The sequence below is a fragment of the Anabas testudineus genome, chromosome 10 (assembly GCF_900324465.2).
Source record: "Anabas testudineus chromosome 10, fAnaTes1.2, whole genome shotgun sequence".
NCBI classification, from domain to species: Eukaryota; Metazoa; Chordata; class Actinopteri; order Anabantiformes; family Anabantidae; genus Anabas; species Anabas testudineus.
The window spans coordinates 13,600,501-13,618,392 of record NC_046619.1 but is presented as its reverse complement, the minus strand read 5'-3'; the positions used below and the strand labels follow the sequence as shown (position 1 = coordinate 13,618,392).

General features: G+C 41.8%; 2 protein-coding genes across 5 annotated transcripts; both read left to right on the top strand.

The window, feature by feature from the left end:
• The first annotated feature begins 405 nt into the window (after nt 1-405).
• On the top strand, nt 406-5,317 carry ints5 (integrator complex subunit 5). Its single transcript, XM_026358493.1, has 4 exons — nt 406-703; nt 1,647-1,899; nt 2,023-3,999; nt 4,174-5,317. The coding sequence occupies exons 1-4, from the start codon at nt 627-629 to the stop codon at nt 4,879-4,881; spliced, it is 3,015 nt and encodes a 1,004-aa protein (XP_026214278.1). The 5' UTR covers nt 406-626; the 3' UTR covers nt 4,882-5,317.
• Nucleotides 5,318-6,366: 1,049 nt separating this feature from the next.
• On the top strand, nt 6,367-17,879 carry ganab (glucosidase, alpha; neutral AB). Of its 4 annotated transcripts, none has more exons than XM_026357801.1 (25): nt 6,367-6,428; nt 7,231-7,332; nt 7,444-7,552; nt 7,906-8,033; nt 8,782-8,961; nt 9,126-9,191; nt 10,403-10,460; nt 10,549-10,630; nt 10,832-10,928; nt 11,022-11,202; nt 11,330-11,483; nt 11,804-12,039; nt 12,166-12,292; nt 12,509-12,588; nt 12,804-12,944; nt 13,485-13,581; nt 13,667-13,768; nt 14,240-14,483; nt 14,717-14,781; nt 15,053-15,129; nt 15,270-15,344; nt 15,495-15,608; nt 15,720-15,829; nt 15,929-16,029; nt 16,393-17,879. In XM_026357801.1, the coding sequence occupies exons 1-25, from the start codon at nt 6,409-6,411 to the stop codon at nt 16,500-16,502; spliced, it is 2,856 nt and encodes a 951-aa protein (XP_026213586.1). In that variant the 5' UTR covers nt 6,367-6,408; the 3' UTR covers nt 16,503-17,879. The 4 variants fall into 4 exon arrangements, with proteins under 4 accessions (XP_026213586.1, XP_026213589.1, XP_026213588.1 ...); XM_026357803.1 differs by lacking the exon at nt 6,367-6,428 and adding an exon at nt 6,449-6,539; XM_026357802.1 differs by lacking the exon at nt 6,367-6,428 and adding an exon at nt 6,596-6,688.
• Nucleotides 17,880-17,892: the final 13 nt, after the last annotated feature.

Below are 17,892 nucleotides of genomic sequence, written 5' to 3'. Positions count from 1 at the left end.
TTTATTAAGCAAACACAATCACAGTGATAACAGAAGCACTGACAAAGCACAGGATACTCTCACTTTATGTAATGTACCACGGTAGACAACAGGTGGCAGTGTTGGACCATCAAGATTATCAATACATAACACAAATAATCTTTTAATGTTTGCTTTGTATATTTCAGTTTTAAACCATACTTTCAGTGCTGTCTTTTTAATTCTCGGATCATTTTAGCTGTTAGGACAGTGTCTATAAGAGTAGATCAGAAAGAAAAAAATGTCTAAAAAAACGTCCTTACAAGGACAGAGCCAAAACAAACTTAAAGAGAGCACTTTAAGACTGAAAAGTATAATAAGATTAGATTTAGATAAGATTTAAAACTTACTTTAAAACATTAAGGAGGTCAAGTACATACACTGACTACCACTAGATGTTGCTACTGACGTCACCTCTCTGTGCCGCTCGTCTTTATTTCTACCGAAGAAGAAGACCTAACTTCCGGCTTTGGAGCGCCCTTTCGTTGTATTCTAGCCCTGAAATTGGAAAGAAAAACACATCAAAAATCTGATATAGTAGTTCACGTCGGAGCCCTAAAGCCCAGAGGTGGGTTTGGTGTGACGCTCTGATATTAAAAAACCAAGTGATGTCTGTGGTGTTTGACGGGAGTCCGCTGAAAGCGATGCAGAGCTCACACACTCACACCCCGCAGACTGCCCTGAGGTGAGTGGAGGTGGAGAAACTGACAGAACCAGTCAGTTTTATACATGTTTTATTTTTTATTGTTTTTATGTTGCCTGTACAAACAGTATGGGGCCTGACGTATTTATATCACACAGTCAAATAGATCCACGGTGAAAGTAGTTAACAATAGACATCAGAGTTACTTAGTAACGTTAACGTTACATATTTTACTATTCAAATGCCCTATATTAATGGATGAAAACATAAATACAACAGTGTTAAGTTCTCATAACCCAGACTGTGTTTCACAGTGGTTTTCCCTGATCAGCAACCAAAAGCATAGCAATTGAAGCAGGTTAAGTGTTTTTATATGTAGCATATTTGGTACACATCTAGAATCTCATACAATCCAATATAGCAGCTTTGCCATGAATTCTACCTCATACCTTTAAAAAAATAAAGTGTACTGTGTGGCATTAGAATGTACAGGTGTACTTTGTAAAGTGTGCAGTGAGTGTGTTTTAATATATATATATCTAGGGCTCCGGTGCAGCTAAGGACTACTTCCAGTATTAATATTTTTCTAGAGTTAAAATTATAACCTATTAAGTAACTGATAAAAAGCCAAGCATCTACTTTGCTGTTTTTCTGTCCAAAATCAGCATTTATTTTGATAATAATATATAGTTTTATTTATTTATCAAGCAAAAATACCAAATACATTTTGGTTCTTCTCTTTTCTCTTCTCTTTTTCTTATATTTTTGTATTTATACTATTTGACGTGATCTTCATAAAAGATTAATCAAAAAAGTAATGTTTTTTTAAAAAGATGAATTTATCATAATTCATATTAGTATCCATACATTTTTAGTTTACAAAGATAGAAAGACAGAAATCAGTCACCAGATTGTTCAGAGTTGGATTCCCTTTCATTGACTATTTGATTATTCAATTAATACATTTTCCACGGTTGTCCTTTAGTGCTCAGGAACTGTCCCAGGAGATAAAGTCTTTTATCAGTGGTGCTGACACTGTTCAGGGCCGGAAACTCAGTGTCCGGGAACATGCCCGCTGCGCTGTGCGGCTGCTGCGCTTGGTCCCGGCTTGTCGAGGGGCAGTGCTGGAGCATCTCAGGGGTGTGTACGATGAGCATGTCTCCACCTTCCTGCATAACTTGGAGACAGAAGGAGATGCCAGCTCTGGGGTCAGTGCTAACCTGGAGGACATCATACAGGTGTGAAGTGCTAGTTTTACATTGTAAAACTGGCAACTTATTGTTAACACACATTCATAAATATATGACAGTGGTCGGAAAACATACCAGTGACTGGTCTTGACTATTTGTGTTTGTTCTTAGGAGGTCCATGCTGTGCTGTCAGAGTTCATCCGCCTCAACCCGCGGGCCTGGGCTCCCCTCGTATCTGCTTGGGCTGTGGACTTGTTGGGCCAGTTGAGCAGCAAGCATGCTGGGCGCAGGGTGGCCCCCCACTCATCCAGCCTAAATGAGCTGCTCCAGCTCTGGATGTCTTGTGCTGCTACTCGGTCCCTAATGGAGGCCTACTCCCAGTGTTTGGCTGCCATGCTGGCCTGGTGTCCTGATGCCTGTGTAGATGCCCTGTTAGATACCTCGGTTCAGCACTCTCCACATTTTGATTGGGTGGTAGCTCACATCGGCTCTGCTTTTCCTGGAACTATAATCAGTCGAGTCTTGGCATGTGGACTCAAGGACTTCTGCTCTCATGGTGCTAAAGATCAGGGGCCAGTGATAATGGGTGTGGATAAAGGAAACAGAGTGCCAAAGATTGGGTCAGTCGTGGGAATCCTAGGACACCTTGCAGGGCACCACTCAGACAGCATCAGAAAGGAACTGCTGAGGATGTTCCAGGAAAGCCTGACTCCATCAAGTCCTCTATCTCCCACTTCATCCTCAACATCTTGGGAGAGTTCGCCTCAGCTCCGTCGGGCTGCAGTTCCATTTCTGCTACAGCTGGCTGCAATGTCTCCCAACCTCTTTGGTGCTGTCTCTGCAGAGCTGGTTGAGCTTTTACGTCCCCCTGTCCTGCTCCAGCTGCAAGCCTTGCTGCAGGGCCTCCCCAGAGAGGAACTGGACAACATGCTGGGGTTGGCGGTCCACCTTATTAGCCAGAGCCCATCAGGAGGGGCCAGAGTCCTCCGTTTTCTTGCAGACACAGCAACCCCAGCCTCAGTTATCATCTCTGGCCCTACACCTTCACCTCATGAAGGAGTCAGAGAAGGCTGTGACCGCCTCCTTCAGATGCTTCTTCTGCATCTCCATAAACTGGTCTTCAACCGCTCAGATGGAGTTGAAGGGAACCCTCATCACTCTGCTTCCTCTCAGCCACAGAGGATCATACCATTCTTGGAGGAACTGCAGTCTCATGTTGGTGATCTATGTGCTGAGACACTACGACTGGAGAGGAAGCGTCACCTCTGGCTGCACCAGCTGCTGTGTCTGCTGTCTGTTTATGGTGGTCCCAGTGTGGCCACTGAGGCTCTCTGCCAGCTACTCACCCAGGCCCGCAACCCAGAGGAGTTAGCTTTGGCCTGGCAGCTCCACACTGTGCTCTCCTCTTGCATGGCTGGACTCATTCCTGCCGCTGTAGCTCGCTGTGTGGCTCAGATACATACACACACACTGGGGCCCCGACAACTGAGGCAACTACTGCTTAATCTAGCTGCAGCTATCCAGAGTCAGGATGAAGAGAAAAGAGGAGCACTGGGTGCTCAGTCCTCCATGTCCATGCAGGTGGGCTCAGCGGTCTCAGGACATCTCCATGATTTTTGCCCCCTTCTTCTCCACGGTGATCCAGCTGTATCTCATGCTGCAGTGCGCCTCATGTCCTGCAGCCCGCTTCCTCGCACCTCCTCCCCAGCACACCTGCTGCTGCTTTCACGTGCCGCTGTTACTCATTTCTTTCTAGTGCTACGGAGGAGAGGAGAAGGGGGAAAGGTAGGGAGAGATGGAGGACAGGCAGGTGAGGCAGTGAACTGTTCAGTCCTGCTCCTGTCCCGTTTCGCAGCCTATTCCCCTCTCACTCTTAAGGCAGTACTTCAACAGCTGGTTGAGGGAGCTCTACATAAAGGCAACACTGACCTTTTTGGAGGGCAAATTGCAGATATGTCTGGTGCTCCTTTACCTTCCCCCTCTGTGTCCCCTGACCTTGGAGCCTCTCTGCTTGATATCAACTGTCGATTTGGTACCACTGTCAACTTTTCTGGCAGTGTGTGGTCTGTATTCCATGCTGGGGTAATTGGCAAAGGACTGAAGGTCCGCACTTCCACACAGCTCCCTGACCCATCAGGAGTCATCCAGGTGAGTTGGACAAATGTAGTATAGTAGACAAAGCCTAGAAACTACATATTCACGCAGGCAAAAATAATTTTATTGGATCAGTGTGGGAGGCAAGAAAATTCAGAATTTTGCCAGCTTTTTTTTCCAAAACCTTGAATGTATCAACATGTCCACATCATTCTCTTCTCTCTTTAGAACATCCAGACTCTGCTTACTGTCATAGTCCAGTGTTGCAGCTCCTCTGGTCTCAACGGCTCTCGACCACCTTCTGACCCTGATGAAACACCGCCTATCAACGCAGAGGCAGCTAAAGTTGTTGCAGTCACACTGGTGGAAAATGTCTGTCCAGATGTGGCCAACGGGGAACTGTCCTGGCCCCCAGAAGAGCATGCACGCACCACAGTGGAGCGAGACATCCACATTCGACGTTGCTTTGAGGCACACCCGGTGCTTTTTCCTCTGCTTCAGGTGGTGGCAGCTGGACGTCCGGCCCTCTGCTACTGCTCTGCTGTTCTCAGAGGCCTCCTGGCTACTCTGCTGGCCCACTGGGAGGCATCCCGCGAAGCATTATCCACAGATTCCCCATGGCATCTCCAGGCATCCTGCCTCCTGGTGTCCTGCATGGGAGAGGGTCAGCTTCTACCTCCTGTGCTGGCCAATGTCCACGAAGCCTTTCCCCACCTCACTCCTTTTGAAGTGAGGCTGCTGCTCCTGGCTGTGTGGGAGTATGTGAGGGGCAATGGACCCATGCCTCAGAAGTTTGTCTTCAGCTCAGAGAAGGGCCTGTTCTGCAGGGATTTTTCACGGGATGGTGACGTGGCAAGATATGTGGCACCGATTCACAGCGTCCTGCATAAAAACATTGATAGATTAGGACACTTATGCTGGCGATTCCAGCTCTAAAAATGGGAAGAACAGACGATAGAATGAATGGAAACAGTACAAAAGATGGAATACAGTGTTACATTGCTTTAAGAGTGGACTGAAAAGTATTTTTGTTTCATACAGTATAGTGTATGTAAGTGTTTGTACCTTTTGTACCATTTCTAGTCTTGATATATTTCTAACTAGTTGTTTCTGTAAAAGAGAGAAGAGGACAAGAGAAATGGCACACAAGTACATTATTTTAATACAGTTAATAATTACTTTGATTACTTTGCTCCACACAAAATACAGTCTTAATGTGTTATTTTAGGTAGCAAGCACACTCTTATTCTGCTGAATCCTTCATAAGTTGTTCTCTATTATGTGTTCAATCTAGCTCCAAACTTGCCTGGCATCTCTTGTTTTAATGTGCGCTTGATTCAACCACAAAATAAATCTTCATTTGGTCCTTGAATGTGTCTTGACTATCTTGTTCATTTCACACTATAAATGCTTTAGGCCAGTGGTTTCCAATCTTTTTATTTGTGATTTGTTAATACAAAACAGGAAATCACAGAGAAGTGGTTCTTCTTTAGAGGCTGATTCATTTTCATTCATAATTTTAGAGGCCTTGAGAGGTAAAACTGGCAACAGAAGGTTTTTGTTTTTTTATGTCCTTGTTTGTATTTAGGGGGAACAAAAATAAGTAATATCTTACAGAATTATTCACATTATTCACCACTAAACTGAAATCACTACAGAATAAAAGAAATATCTTTTTTATGTATATATGGCTCAAAATGTTTTTTGTTTTTGCTTGTCATTTCTATTTGTAAGCCTACAGTTGACATGCTGGGTGCAAAATCTATTACAGATATCATCTTGAAATATTAAGACGATCTAGTATTTGACAACTGTTGAGACGCTTGAATGAAGGTTGGATTTATAAAAATATAAGCAATATCAGAACTGAAGGAGCAACTCAACAGAGATCAAATTTTATTTAATTTAATTAGAGAAACACAATTCAACAAACAACTCGTAGGGGAGCCACCACACAGATCTGTAGATCTGCCTGCATGATTTGTCATTTTGTGAAAATTGCCTGTCTGAATGTGTTAGTATTGCAGGGCTGTTGTTTTTGGTTGCATTCGGCTGTACACGTGTTTCCACTTCCTTTGCATCGCATTTAATGGAAATAAACCCGGTTCAGGCATCATCCAGTGGGATAAAAGCAGAAATCCGGGACCAGTGTGTGGACTTCACTGACTGGAGCTCGGGGATGACGTGTCCGCGCCTGAGAGGATAAATATTCAAATGAGGTTCACAAGCATCCTAATTTAACAGATAAAAAATATATCACCATGGTTAAGTAAATAAATCCGTGGAACTAGGGCTTATAATCTGGGGATGTTCTAGTATCTTCATATTGTTTATGTTTTAATTTGTCTAAATATTTTATATGTACAATATATAAATCTTTTCAGTCAGTTGGTGCGAATCTTACTTTTTCACGATCTTTGTTGCAGACTGAAATGGGCGGAGTCTAGCGGGGGCATAATCAAGATGGCCTCCTTCACTGAAAGGTAAGACAAAGCAGTTCCGCTGTTTCATCGTCATTTTAATCATTTGATTCATCTACTATCAGAGCGCGACAACACAGGAATAGTCGCTGTGGGTACACACTTGATAAACCTGTAAGCAAACGTGCTGTTTCGGGGTTTACCCGGCGCCAGGGGAAATCATAGCGGAAAAGTCGAGATCCCTCCAATTGAATTAACGTTAGCGGTTTGACAGGAGCTCTGTTAGCAAGATTAACGTTAGCTCCATATTCTCATCCAAAGAGGTAATTAAATTACTGCTGTCGGGCTGTCCGGCGTTAGTCCACTGTAAAGCTTGCATGCGACGTTACCACAAGTATCATATTATTTATTTTTGCCTACTAGTATGATATTTATCCATAACTAATTCCGACCGAGAATTTAGCTAGCCTACGTTAGCTCGCATGTTAGCTAGCTAATACTTTCTCTTGGCATCGTTTCAAGCTCATCACATCACTCTGCTTTGAGTATGTGGACTGGACATAAGTCTCTAGATGTCTAACAGTCCAACATGAATAACGGCAGTCTAGTCTAGTGTAGTAAATGTTAATATATTCACATTGAGTAGGAGTAGGTGCAGCAGTGAAATGCTTGTGGTTTTTCTAGCGGTGCTTTGCAATGTGAGGACACATTTTACAGAGAGATCAAAGTCCGGGTGTGCGTTTGAGTCGCTGTGTTTTATATGCTAAACCGTAGTTTTCGGTTCCTGAGCGGTTACATGGGTGTAATAAAATTAAAGTGGTGGGTAGCTTAAAGTTCAGGTTGTGTCCTGTCTTTTATTTTGCAGGATGTCGCCTGTCTTGGTGTTCTGGCTGGCCTTGTGCCTCAGCGGGACGTGGGCTGTCGACAGGGGCAACTTCAAGACCTGTGACCAGAGTGCCTTCTGCAAGTGAGTCCAAGAAAGAAAAATAACGCATCTACTAACTGTTGACAAAGACGAACATACAGTTACTCATTTATAACTCCCTTGAAACTGTCTTTGTTTTAAAAATTTAAACAGGCGTCAGCGAGCATTGAAGCCTGGTGAGTCTCCCTATCGAGCCCTGCTGGAGACTTTGGAGCTGACCAACACCAGACTCACCTTGCAGCTCATCAATGACAACAATAAGGTTGTAAATCTCAATAAATCTCACTTAAACACACAGTGTAGCATTGGACATCTCCCTTGTCTTCTACCACAACAGAACATATTAAACTATTAGTTGAAATGATAAATGCTAACAAGTTCAGTGAAATTTGACATGCTTTCAGCAAAGCACCAGTTACCAGCTTTCAAACTATCTGATCTGGCAAGCTAAGTGTAAGGCTGATAAAACTGGCTCTTGACTGGGCCCATACGGAGGCTGCTGCTGTACTGTTCATTAGATGATAATGAAATCCCTCTGTACACTCCTCTGGCTCTCCTCAATCTCACCCCACAACCCCCTCTCTCACCCCTCTTTGCCTTTTCTTTCTGTGTCAGGTGCGTCTGCTGCTTGAGCTCTACCGCCTACAGGGAAACATAACAAGGGTGAAGATTAATGAGCTGAAGCCACTGAAGCCTCGATATGAGGTCCCAGACGTGCTCATCAGGGAGCCACCTACAGAGCCGTAAGTCTCTCAGGTGTATTACTGACTGTGTGGTTATGGGTGCAAGGAGGTTTTGAGTCAAAAAGAAAAAGCTAAATGTAGTAGTCATACACAAAAGGGGAGTAACCTGTGAAGGTTTAATAGTGGAGGGATCCCTCCTTCACTGTGGATTTCTTTTCCAATACATGTTTTGAGTTGGTAAGAAAAATAACAAAATAATTACAATATTGATAAAGATAACATAAAATAGCATCTGGACATATTACAGTAAGAAGGAAGTCCAACTGTCTGCTGCGAAAACACCTATTAAGTAAATATATGCCTTCAAAGAAAGTGACGCACAGGTGAGGATTAGATAAAGAACATATCAAGAAAATTATATATGACTGTAAATACAAGGAAACAAAACATTTATGTTCTATTGTAGTGAGCTTCATGTGCTCACGGTGCAAAACATGACTATAATAGTAGCAGGAATATGAATACTTTTTAGTAAAACAAAAAAGTTCCCTTTACAGTGAGCTAACCTTTGTAGATAATTGCTTTCTGGGTTTATCACTGTATCATTTCAACTTTACAACCTTGACGTTTTACTTCTCACTAGGAATTAATCTGGGAAGCCTAATAGAATTTTAGAGCAGCTAGATGGTGCATACATAACAGACAGTCAATAAAAGGCTGCTCCAATTTAGTTGATTTGTTTTGTTTTCTTAATCAAAACTAACTCCTCTTGACCTTCACTTCTCTTTCCTTCCTCTCTCTGCTTCAGCCTGTCTCTTTTGTCTCAGGATGAGAACGGGGTGGTGCTGTCCCTGGGTGCAGAGTCTCAGAGGGTCATCGTTAGTGCCCGGCCCTTCCGACTTGACATCATGGAAGGAAGTGACGTGGTGATGTCGCTGAACTCGCGCGGCCTGCTCACCTTTGAGCACCTGAGGATGCGCAAGGACACGTGAGAAAACACGCATTCACACACACAAATTCAAATATCAGCCCTCTCTTTTAATCCACTTCCTATCTCAGTGGATGATTTCTATTTTTGTTCCCATGAAATGGTTTGTTTTTTGAGTATTGTCTCTGACTCGTTGTTCTGTCCTCTTCTCCCTATCATCCTAGTTTCTCCTATAAAGTAACTAGCACAGTGGCTAGCGTGTGGGATAATATCAAGAGGGTATTCTCTAGGTAAAGATCCTTAAGCTTTGTAAGTGTGTATTCTGTTCCTTGTGCTAATGCTGCCAATAGTTACAAATGTAGGGACTCCCATCACACCAAGTGCTGTGTTTACCCTCAAATAAATGTGAGTGAGAGAGAGGGGTGAGTGTGTGCATGGCGATGTTTGATTCGATCTAGGATTAAGGGGCCAACCTGGACCTTTCATCATCCTGATATATTGGAATATTTAATTTAAACAGTGATGGAAACTGAGGATTTCATGAAACAAATGAAAATCATCCTGATCATCACAAAAAAATTCAATGGCACATTATGCTGTAGGTCCAGCAGTGATTTTACTGTTTAGCACCTCCACACCAAATAATGCACCCTGATGTATCTCCAGCTGCTCGTCAATAAAGTGATCTAACATTGCAACACCATGACTGCCTATGTTTCTCATCCAGTTCTGTTGACTTCAAGTGTTTGCTACACTTACCCATTTTTAGGATGAAAATTAAGTTAAGTAGTGAAAAATGCTAGTAGTCTGTTTCCCACCAGATAGTTTTAGCCCTATTTTAGTCTTTAGCTACCCACTTCCTAAATGGCAACATCTCTCTTTGTGGTTATGCTTTAGTTTTGTTTTTGTTTTTTTGTTCTTGTTGTATTTTCCTTAATTTGGAGACATTTTACCTGCTTCATTTGAGCTGTAACAAACTTAAAAATCACTTCTTTGTCACAACTGCCTCTTGCATGTGTGCAACTGCAGAACATGCCTTTCCACAACTGTCCATGACTACCAGCAGTTTAAGCCTATCTCAATGGGTCTTTGGTGCTACACCATGGATTACACCTTGGTTTATGGGGCTCCACTGGGAAACAGATTTAAAGAGCTTTGCATGTACATTATTAGCTATTGCAGCCTCCAGAGCTCCTGTCCCATGATACCAGCTTGACATAGCCACAAGGCAGGGAGTTGCTCAGTCCCCTTTGTCATTAAAGTTAAGTCATCGTGTACTTGTTAGTTGTCAGTGTGGACTCAGGGGCCAATCACCAACCTCCTTGTTTGTATTATTATTTTTTATTTTTTTTTTTTACTTTTATTATGGTTTCTTCTTAATCCCATATATTGTCAGTTGTTACTAGACTGTATGACTATGACAAAGTGACACATTTCTTTTTGGCATCTCCCCTTCTCACTACCCTAACCCTAATCCTTCCCTCCACTCACTATGGAGCAGTCAGGCAGAACCAGAGGCTGAGAAGAAAGACGAGGCTGACCCAGCAAACCAGGCTGAGGTATTACACACTAAAATGCACTTTCTTTTTCTCTTCCTCTGTTGTATTTCAAATGTTTCTCTTACTGTTCTCCCTGTTTGCCTGCCAGACAGCAAAAGAAGAGGAAGAGAAAGTAGAAGATGGGATGTGGGAAGAAACGTTTAAATCGCACTCGGATAGTAAACCTAATGGTAAGTCCTACAGTTCCAGTAAATTAACATTAATTTCCACTGCCATAATATCTGAACGTGTGTTAGAGAGGGAGTGTTGATAAAGAAGTTAACAAAGGGTCTCCAGCTCTAGAATCATTGACTGTTTGATATGATTTTTATTCACAAACTCTGTTAAATATGTCTTCTCTAACTCTAATTATTATTTTCCTCGGCCCACAGGTCCATCTGCTGTTAGTTTAGACTTTTCATTGCCGGGAGTGGAGCACGTTTATGGTATCCCAGAGCATGCAGACAACCTCCGGCTCAAAACGACAGAGTGAGTGGCAACAGGAAGCATCATAAAACAGGAATTTTGTTTGAATTCACACTGAGCGTGCATCATTTCCTTTGGTATGTTTGTGTGTTCCAGTAATGGAGATCCGTATCGGCTCTATAACCTAGATGTGTTCCAGTATGAGCTGTATAACCCTATGGCCCTTTACGGGGCTGTGCCAGTTATGTTAGCACACAATACCCAACGAACCACAGGCATATTCTGGCTCAATGCTGCTGAAACTTGGGTGGACATCAGCTCCAACACAGCTGGAAAGGTTTGTCTTTTCTGTTGTAGAATGTAGCTGATTTCACGTTTTAGTTCTAGGGTCAGGTTTTAATTTTAAAAAGGCCTTTGTGTCTGACAGTATTAGTATTTTGTCCACCTGCTCTGTCTCTCTTCAGACGGTGTTTGGGAAAATGTTGGATTATGTTCAGGGCTCTAGTGAGACACCACAGACAGATGTGCGTTGGATTTCTGAAAGTGGCATAATTGATGTCTTCATTATGCTTGGACCAACACCCAAAGATGTCTTCTCTCAGTATGCCTCACTTACAGGTAGGAAGATGAATGACTGACCAAAGTGCAACATTTTGAGACTTTAAGCCTTCTGTGTTCACTGAGCCTTCCACTATACTCTCCTTTCAGTGCATATTCTGAATGTATGCTCTGCAGAGGAACTGGTGTAAATACTCTGATTTGGTTTTGTTTCTCTTTTGTTTTACTTGGTTCTTGATTGTACATAAAATCAGTTTTTCAAGCCACTTATTGGCTCTTTTTAATTTTAATTGTATTATGTCATAAAATTTATTCAGCCTATTGGTCAGTTAAGACAAAGTCTGAACATGTATGTCTGTCCTTCTCATATTTTTCATCAGGCACCCAGTCGTTCCCTCCTTTGTCTTCTCTGGGCTACCACCAGTGCCGTTGGAACTACAATGACCAGGAAGACGTACAGGCAGTGGATGCAGGCTTTGACGAGCATGACATCCCCTATGACTTCATCTGGCTTGACATTGAGCACACAGATGGGAAACGCTACTTCACCTGGGATCCACACAAGTTTGCAACACCAAAGGAAATGCTGCAGGGTCTCATGGACAAGAGACGCAAGGTACAGATTATAAATCTAGATTTAATCATGGATTTTGTTGGTAGTTTTTCACTGTGTGCAACCTCTGTAAATGGCTTTACATTGTCAAGACATTCTGCTCAGTTTCCTTTTTACACTGTTTTATAGATGGTGGCAATTGTGGACCCTCACATCAAAGTAGACAGCAACTACAAGATCCATAATGAAATCCGCTCTCGGGGTTTTTATGTCAAAAATAAAGATGGTGGAGACTATGAGGGCTGGTGCTGGCCTGGTAAGAGATTGTTAAGCACCTGACAATACACAGAAATTGCATTCACAAGCACTTTATAAACTTGATATTTACAGAAATACAGAAAGCTAGCTTTTATTGTGAAATTCAATAAAGCACATTCATATTGTGCTTTAATGTTATCATGATGGGTATTGATCATGATGGGTATTGCTTTCTGTCTGTTCCTCTTTCTTCTGGATGGATGATGTCCTTCAGGAAGTGCCGGCTATCCAGACTTCACCCGTGAAGACATGAGGGCCTGGTGGGCCAGCATGTTTGCCTACGATCAGTACGAGGTAAAGCCTGGAATTTTCTGTCTGTATTGCTCAGTAAAAGACAAATAGTCACTAATCGGCATTAGCATGTTCTCTGAAATCCAGTTTCAGTCAAGAGATGCCATTTATTAGTTTTTAGGAAGATGATTTTTTATTTAAATTTCTGACTCGTTTCATAGACATAAAATTGCACTTTTAGCCTTAAGACTAACATCCAAAATGTGTCCTCTCTCCAGGGTTCTATGGAGAACTTGTACACATGGAATGACATGAATGAACCATCAGTCTTTAATGGGCCAGAGGTCACAATGCACAAGGATGCGATGCATGGAGCCTGGGAGCACCGCGACGTGCACAACCTTTATGGCCTCTATGTGGTGAGTGAGAAGGCCTGTCTGTTAAACATTTTCCTGAGGTCTGGATAATTTGGACTTACCACTTTATCTTCATGTTTTTCTATTTGGAGGAGTATTCCTTTATGTATGTAACTACTGTCACTTGCAGTACGTGTCAGGTTGTAGAAATTGTCAAGTTGATGCAGAAACCAGCAGATGACACAGTGTTGAACAGTTTTAAATATAATATGCTAATAATATGTATTAGCAAAATAAAATAATAGTCAAACAATTTTGGTAACTGGTGAAAAGGTCAAGACGCTGGCAGTATATTGTGTGTTGCACAAGTTTTGACCTTTTCAGCTAGCTCTTTTACTCATTCCTGCATCTCGACAGTAATTGTGAAGAAAGAAATTCCTACTTAAGCTTAGACAGTTGGAAAAATGTATCACTGTATGTACTTTCTCTTGACCTGTTTTTCTAGTATTGGGAATAAAATGTTATAAACCGAAAAATGCTAAAAAAAAATTTGGTTAAAACATTTCCCCCTCTACCACACTGATTATTGTGTACAACCTGCAGCAAATGGCAACAGCGGACGGTCAACTCCAGAGATCAGGAGGAACAGAGCGACCTTTTGTCCTGACCAGAGCCTTCTTTGCTGGGTCACAGCGCTATGGTTAGCCCTTCACTTAATTTAAATTTATACTATAAAACAAAAGCCATTAAAATGTAACCAGAGATTGTTTAATCCTTGTTTGCAGGGGCTGTGTGGACAGGAGATAATGCTGCTGAGTGGGACCACCTGAAGATCTCTATCCCCATGTGTCTGAGCCTTGGCCTGGTTGGAATATCTTTCTGTGGTGGTGAGTATTATTCGGCCATCTGTCTGTTCATACACCGGTAGTTTATCTCTCCGGTCAGGGTAAGATGACTCTTTAAAATAACACATAATATCTTTGTATAACTAAGTAGCTGTTTGAAGTCTAGTCATCAACATCAGCTTTTTTTTGTCAACATGTTAAAAAGATGTGTTTCTTAGTACTATGAGACTAAAGCAAATGAAATTAGCTCAAGTCTAAACTAATTGTGGCACAGGTCTTACGGTGTTTGTTCATATCGTCATGAAAAAGTGCAATGATAAAGTGAGGTGTTGCCATGGTGATGGTACAGGTTCAATAGATAATCGAGCTGCAGCCATATTTACCACTTAGGCTCAGTGCTAGTGTAGTGTACACTTCAGAGTGTGAGACTCTAGTAGTATTCATGGTTAGATCAGGAATGTGTGTGTTGTTTGTTGCCAGACTTGACTGACATTCACCCCCTCCATCTTACAGCTGATGTTGGTGGTTTCTTCAAGTCCCCAAGCGCTGAGCTTCTAGTGCGTTGGTACCAGACAGGGGCGTACCAGCCGTTCTTCAGGGCCCACGCCCACCTTGACACACCCCGCCGTGAGCCTTGGTTGTTTGGTCCAGAAAACACAGCGTTGATTCGTGAAGTGGTGCGTCAGCGCTACACCCTCCTACCCTACTGGTACCAGCAATTTTACCAGGCACACCGCACTGGACAGCCTGTCATGAGGTGAGCACAGAGCAGAGAGCATTTTACACTGGGTTTTGAAGTAGACTCACATGTTCAACAAAAAAATCTTAATAATGCAAAATATTACAACACAAAAATAAATTGTGTAGTTACCTGGAATTCATTGCCAATTTCAGTAGTGTTCAGCACGTAATGTTAGTTAGTGCTGGCCCCAATAAAAGCATTGAAAGTTCTTTGATGTTACCCTGCTAACATGTGCATTTCTGTTACAGACCCCTGTGGGTGGAGTATCCTCAGGATCCTGCTACTTTTGCTGTGGATGATGAGTTCTTGATCGGTGAGAAAACACAACTTCCACCTAGATTAGAAGTTTCTTTTTCAAAAAAGGGAAAAATACCTTCTAAGTTATCCCCAGTTGATCAAATTACTTGGAGTCCACAGACTCCAATTAATTTAAACAGGGGCAGCACTATGCACATGAATGATTTGTGTTGGAACAGCTGACTAACAAGTGGACAAACCAGAATGACTAAAATTAGTAAGGACATTAAGGTGAACATGGTTCAAAATTGTTAATGTTGGTCTAAAGTTACTTGTTTCTGCTGCAGGGAGAGATTTGCTGGTGCACCCAGTTACTGAGGAGGGAGCCAGGGGAGTCACTGCATACCTGCCTGGCAAAGATGGGGTAAGACACTCTAAAGTTACTATATAATTCTAATGTCATCTAGCTGAACTTCAGTCCTGGACTTAAATTGTCTTTGTTTTTTTAGATCAGGTTGTAGATGTAGGTGGCCTTGTCCTAACCTTTGTGTTTTTGTTTCATAGGTTTGGTTTGACGTCCACACCTTCCAGAAGCACAATGGGGCCCAGAACCTTTACATCCCTGTCACAATGAGTTCTGTAAGACTTGCATCATTTTCATACTGCAATGATCTGGTGATAATTTACAATGACATATTTCTATATTTGAGACCTTCCACATCATTAAATGGTTAGTTTTGTCCGTTTGTATGTTTTTTTTTTATATGGAGCCTTGTGTTTTGTTGTCAGATCCCTGTTTTCCAGCGTGGTGGCTCCATTATTCCCAGGAAGCTCCGGGTTCGCAGGTCCTCCTCCTGCATGGAGGACGATCCCTACACCCTATATGTGGCTCTAAATCTTCAGGTAAATAAAATCTACACACTTTGCTGGAAGCTGTAAGACTGGAGCTGGAGCTGTTTTGAGGTGGGTCAGGCCGTACTGTCATACTTGATGTTTTGACCTTTCATCTAACAGAGAACTGCAGAGGGTGAACTCTACATAGATGATGGCCACACCTTCAACTATGAAAAGAAGGAGTTCATCCACAGGAGGCTGTCGTTCGCCAACAACATCCTTTCTTCTGTGTGAGTGATCAATTTTCTTCTGCAGTTAAGAATTGTTAGAATTAGTATTTTTGATGTTACTTTTTCATTGCTGTAATGTAATACCTTGTCTATCCACAGTAATCTTGCTCCTGATGCCCAGTTCACTACTCGCTCTTGGATTGAACGCATCATCATACTGGGAGCCAGTAAACCCAGCAAGGTTACGGTTAAGACTACTGGTGAGTGGTTGATTTATTTAAACTTTGACTGTTTGCTGACAGTTAATGGAAACTCCTGCTGAATCCAAGCTGATTGCATGTGACCACGGTTACAGTTGCCCTAAATGTTTGCTAAATACTAACATTTTCTTGTGTTTAAGGCAACATGAAAATTAATCTGCCCTGTCAGTAGTACTTATATGTTGTGTATTGCTACATGAACTGAGTATGATATTGAAGTATCAACTAACAATCTGTTTAATATAGAAGATAAAACATGTAAAAATTAAGATTAATTATTAAGAGATACTCTAATGTTGAAAACAAACTTAAACCTCTAGGTTTGCTTTTTGAAAAACTGTTCTTTTTCTTTTACTTTTACAGATGGACAGGAGAACCCGGTAGAGTTTGACTTTGATGCTTCCATGTCTGTGTTGACGCTCCGTAAGCCCGGCGTGAATGCAGGGGCAGACTGGACCGTGACACTTCAGTAATCATGGAGACTGTAGAGGAGGAGGAGACAATTACGGGGGGATAGACATAAGGCTGCTGATACCTTAGCAAGACAACAGGATAGCCACCATGGAAAAACATACACACAGTTATCGTTCTTACACACACACACACACACACACACACACACACCAACAAACCAATGTAGACCTGTTAGTCGTACTGAACCATGTAATGTTTCGACCATGTCCCTCTTTGTGTTCAGTCACACTGTAACACCTTAAAAGAAATGGTTACATCCCGATAGATAATTATCACAATTTATAGACCAATAACAACTGAGAAATCATGCGATGAGGTTGACAAAGAAAAAAGTTCAGGCTCTTTTTTTTGTTTTGTTTTTGTCCACTTGGTTTTCCATCCAGTCTGCTTCTGAAGAAAAGTCACTGTGGGGGGATTTTGCCATTTAAAATGAAGGTTCACATTCAAAGCACATGCTCCACCTGCTGGTGATTCCTTCTGTTTCTGACTTGATTAATTTCATCCCTATTTCTAAGCCGATAACTCTCATTAGCTAAGACCTCAATTTTCTTGAGCTGTGCCACATTTCTTGCATCTAGGGAGGACCTGCCAGCAATCTTCTACATGACTCTTTGCTGCACTTTAATCCTGTAGTTTCTAATTGTCCTGATGCCACCAAATGAAAGGATGAAAGTGTTTCATACCAATTCTGGTTTGTCCATTCTTGTGTAGTCTCTCTGTGTACATGGAAATTATTAATTTTCATCGCTTCACTGTAGTAGAAGCTATTAGGTCGTTCACTGGCTGCATTCAGAGGAGATTTTCGGCTGTTCTTTTGAACTAACTTGGCAATGGGAATCACGTCAGGGGACAGAACCACTGATAGTCAATCTTCATCCTGTTAATGTGCTCTCTTTGTTTTATCAAGTTCTTTTTCCAACGTTGTTTACTAGATTACTTTTTAATGCACTTGAGGAAGAGTAAGAACTTAAAAGTTGTTTAGATTTTCACGTGTTGCTAGATATCGGGACAGTCCAGAGTGTTCAGTATGTCATGTGGATCTTAATGAACTGTCTTTCACTATGAAATCAAATTTAAAGCCTTTTGAATTCAATTAATTGCTAAACGTACTCTGGGTAGTCATAAAAATACAAATGATTCTCTGAATACTCTGGTTTGTTTCCTGTCTAGTCAAATCATCTGAACTTTTAGGGGTTTTGTTCTGAGTTTGTCTTCTTGTTTTTATGATCCTAAATGTACATGTCTATGTGATTTTGTTGGCAATAGCTTGAATTGGAAGAAATGGGAGTGAAGGAACAGACTTCAGCTGTCAATCGATGTTGTCAAATTTACTCTAAAAGATGACCAAGTGAAAATAAAGTTGACCAAATGTAAAAGATGTTTGTGGTT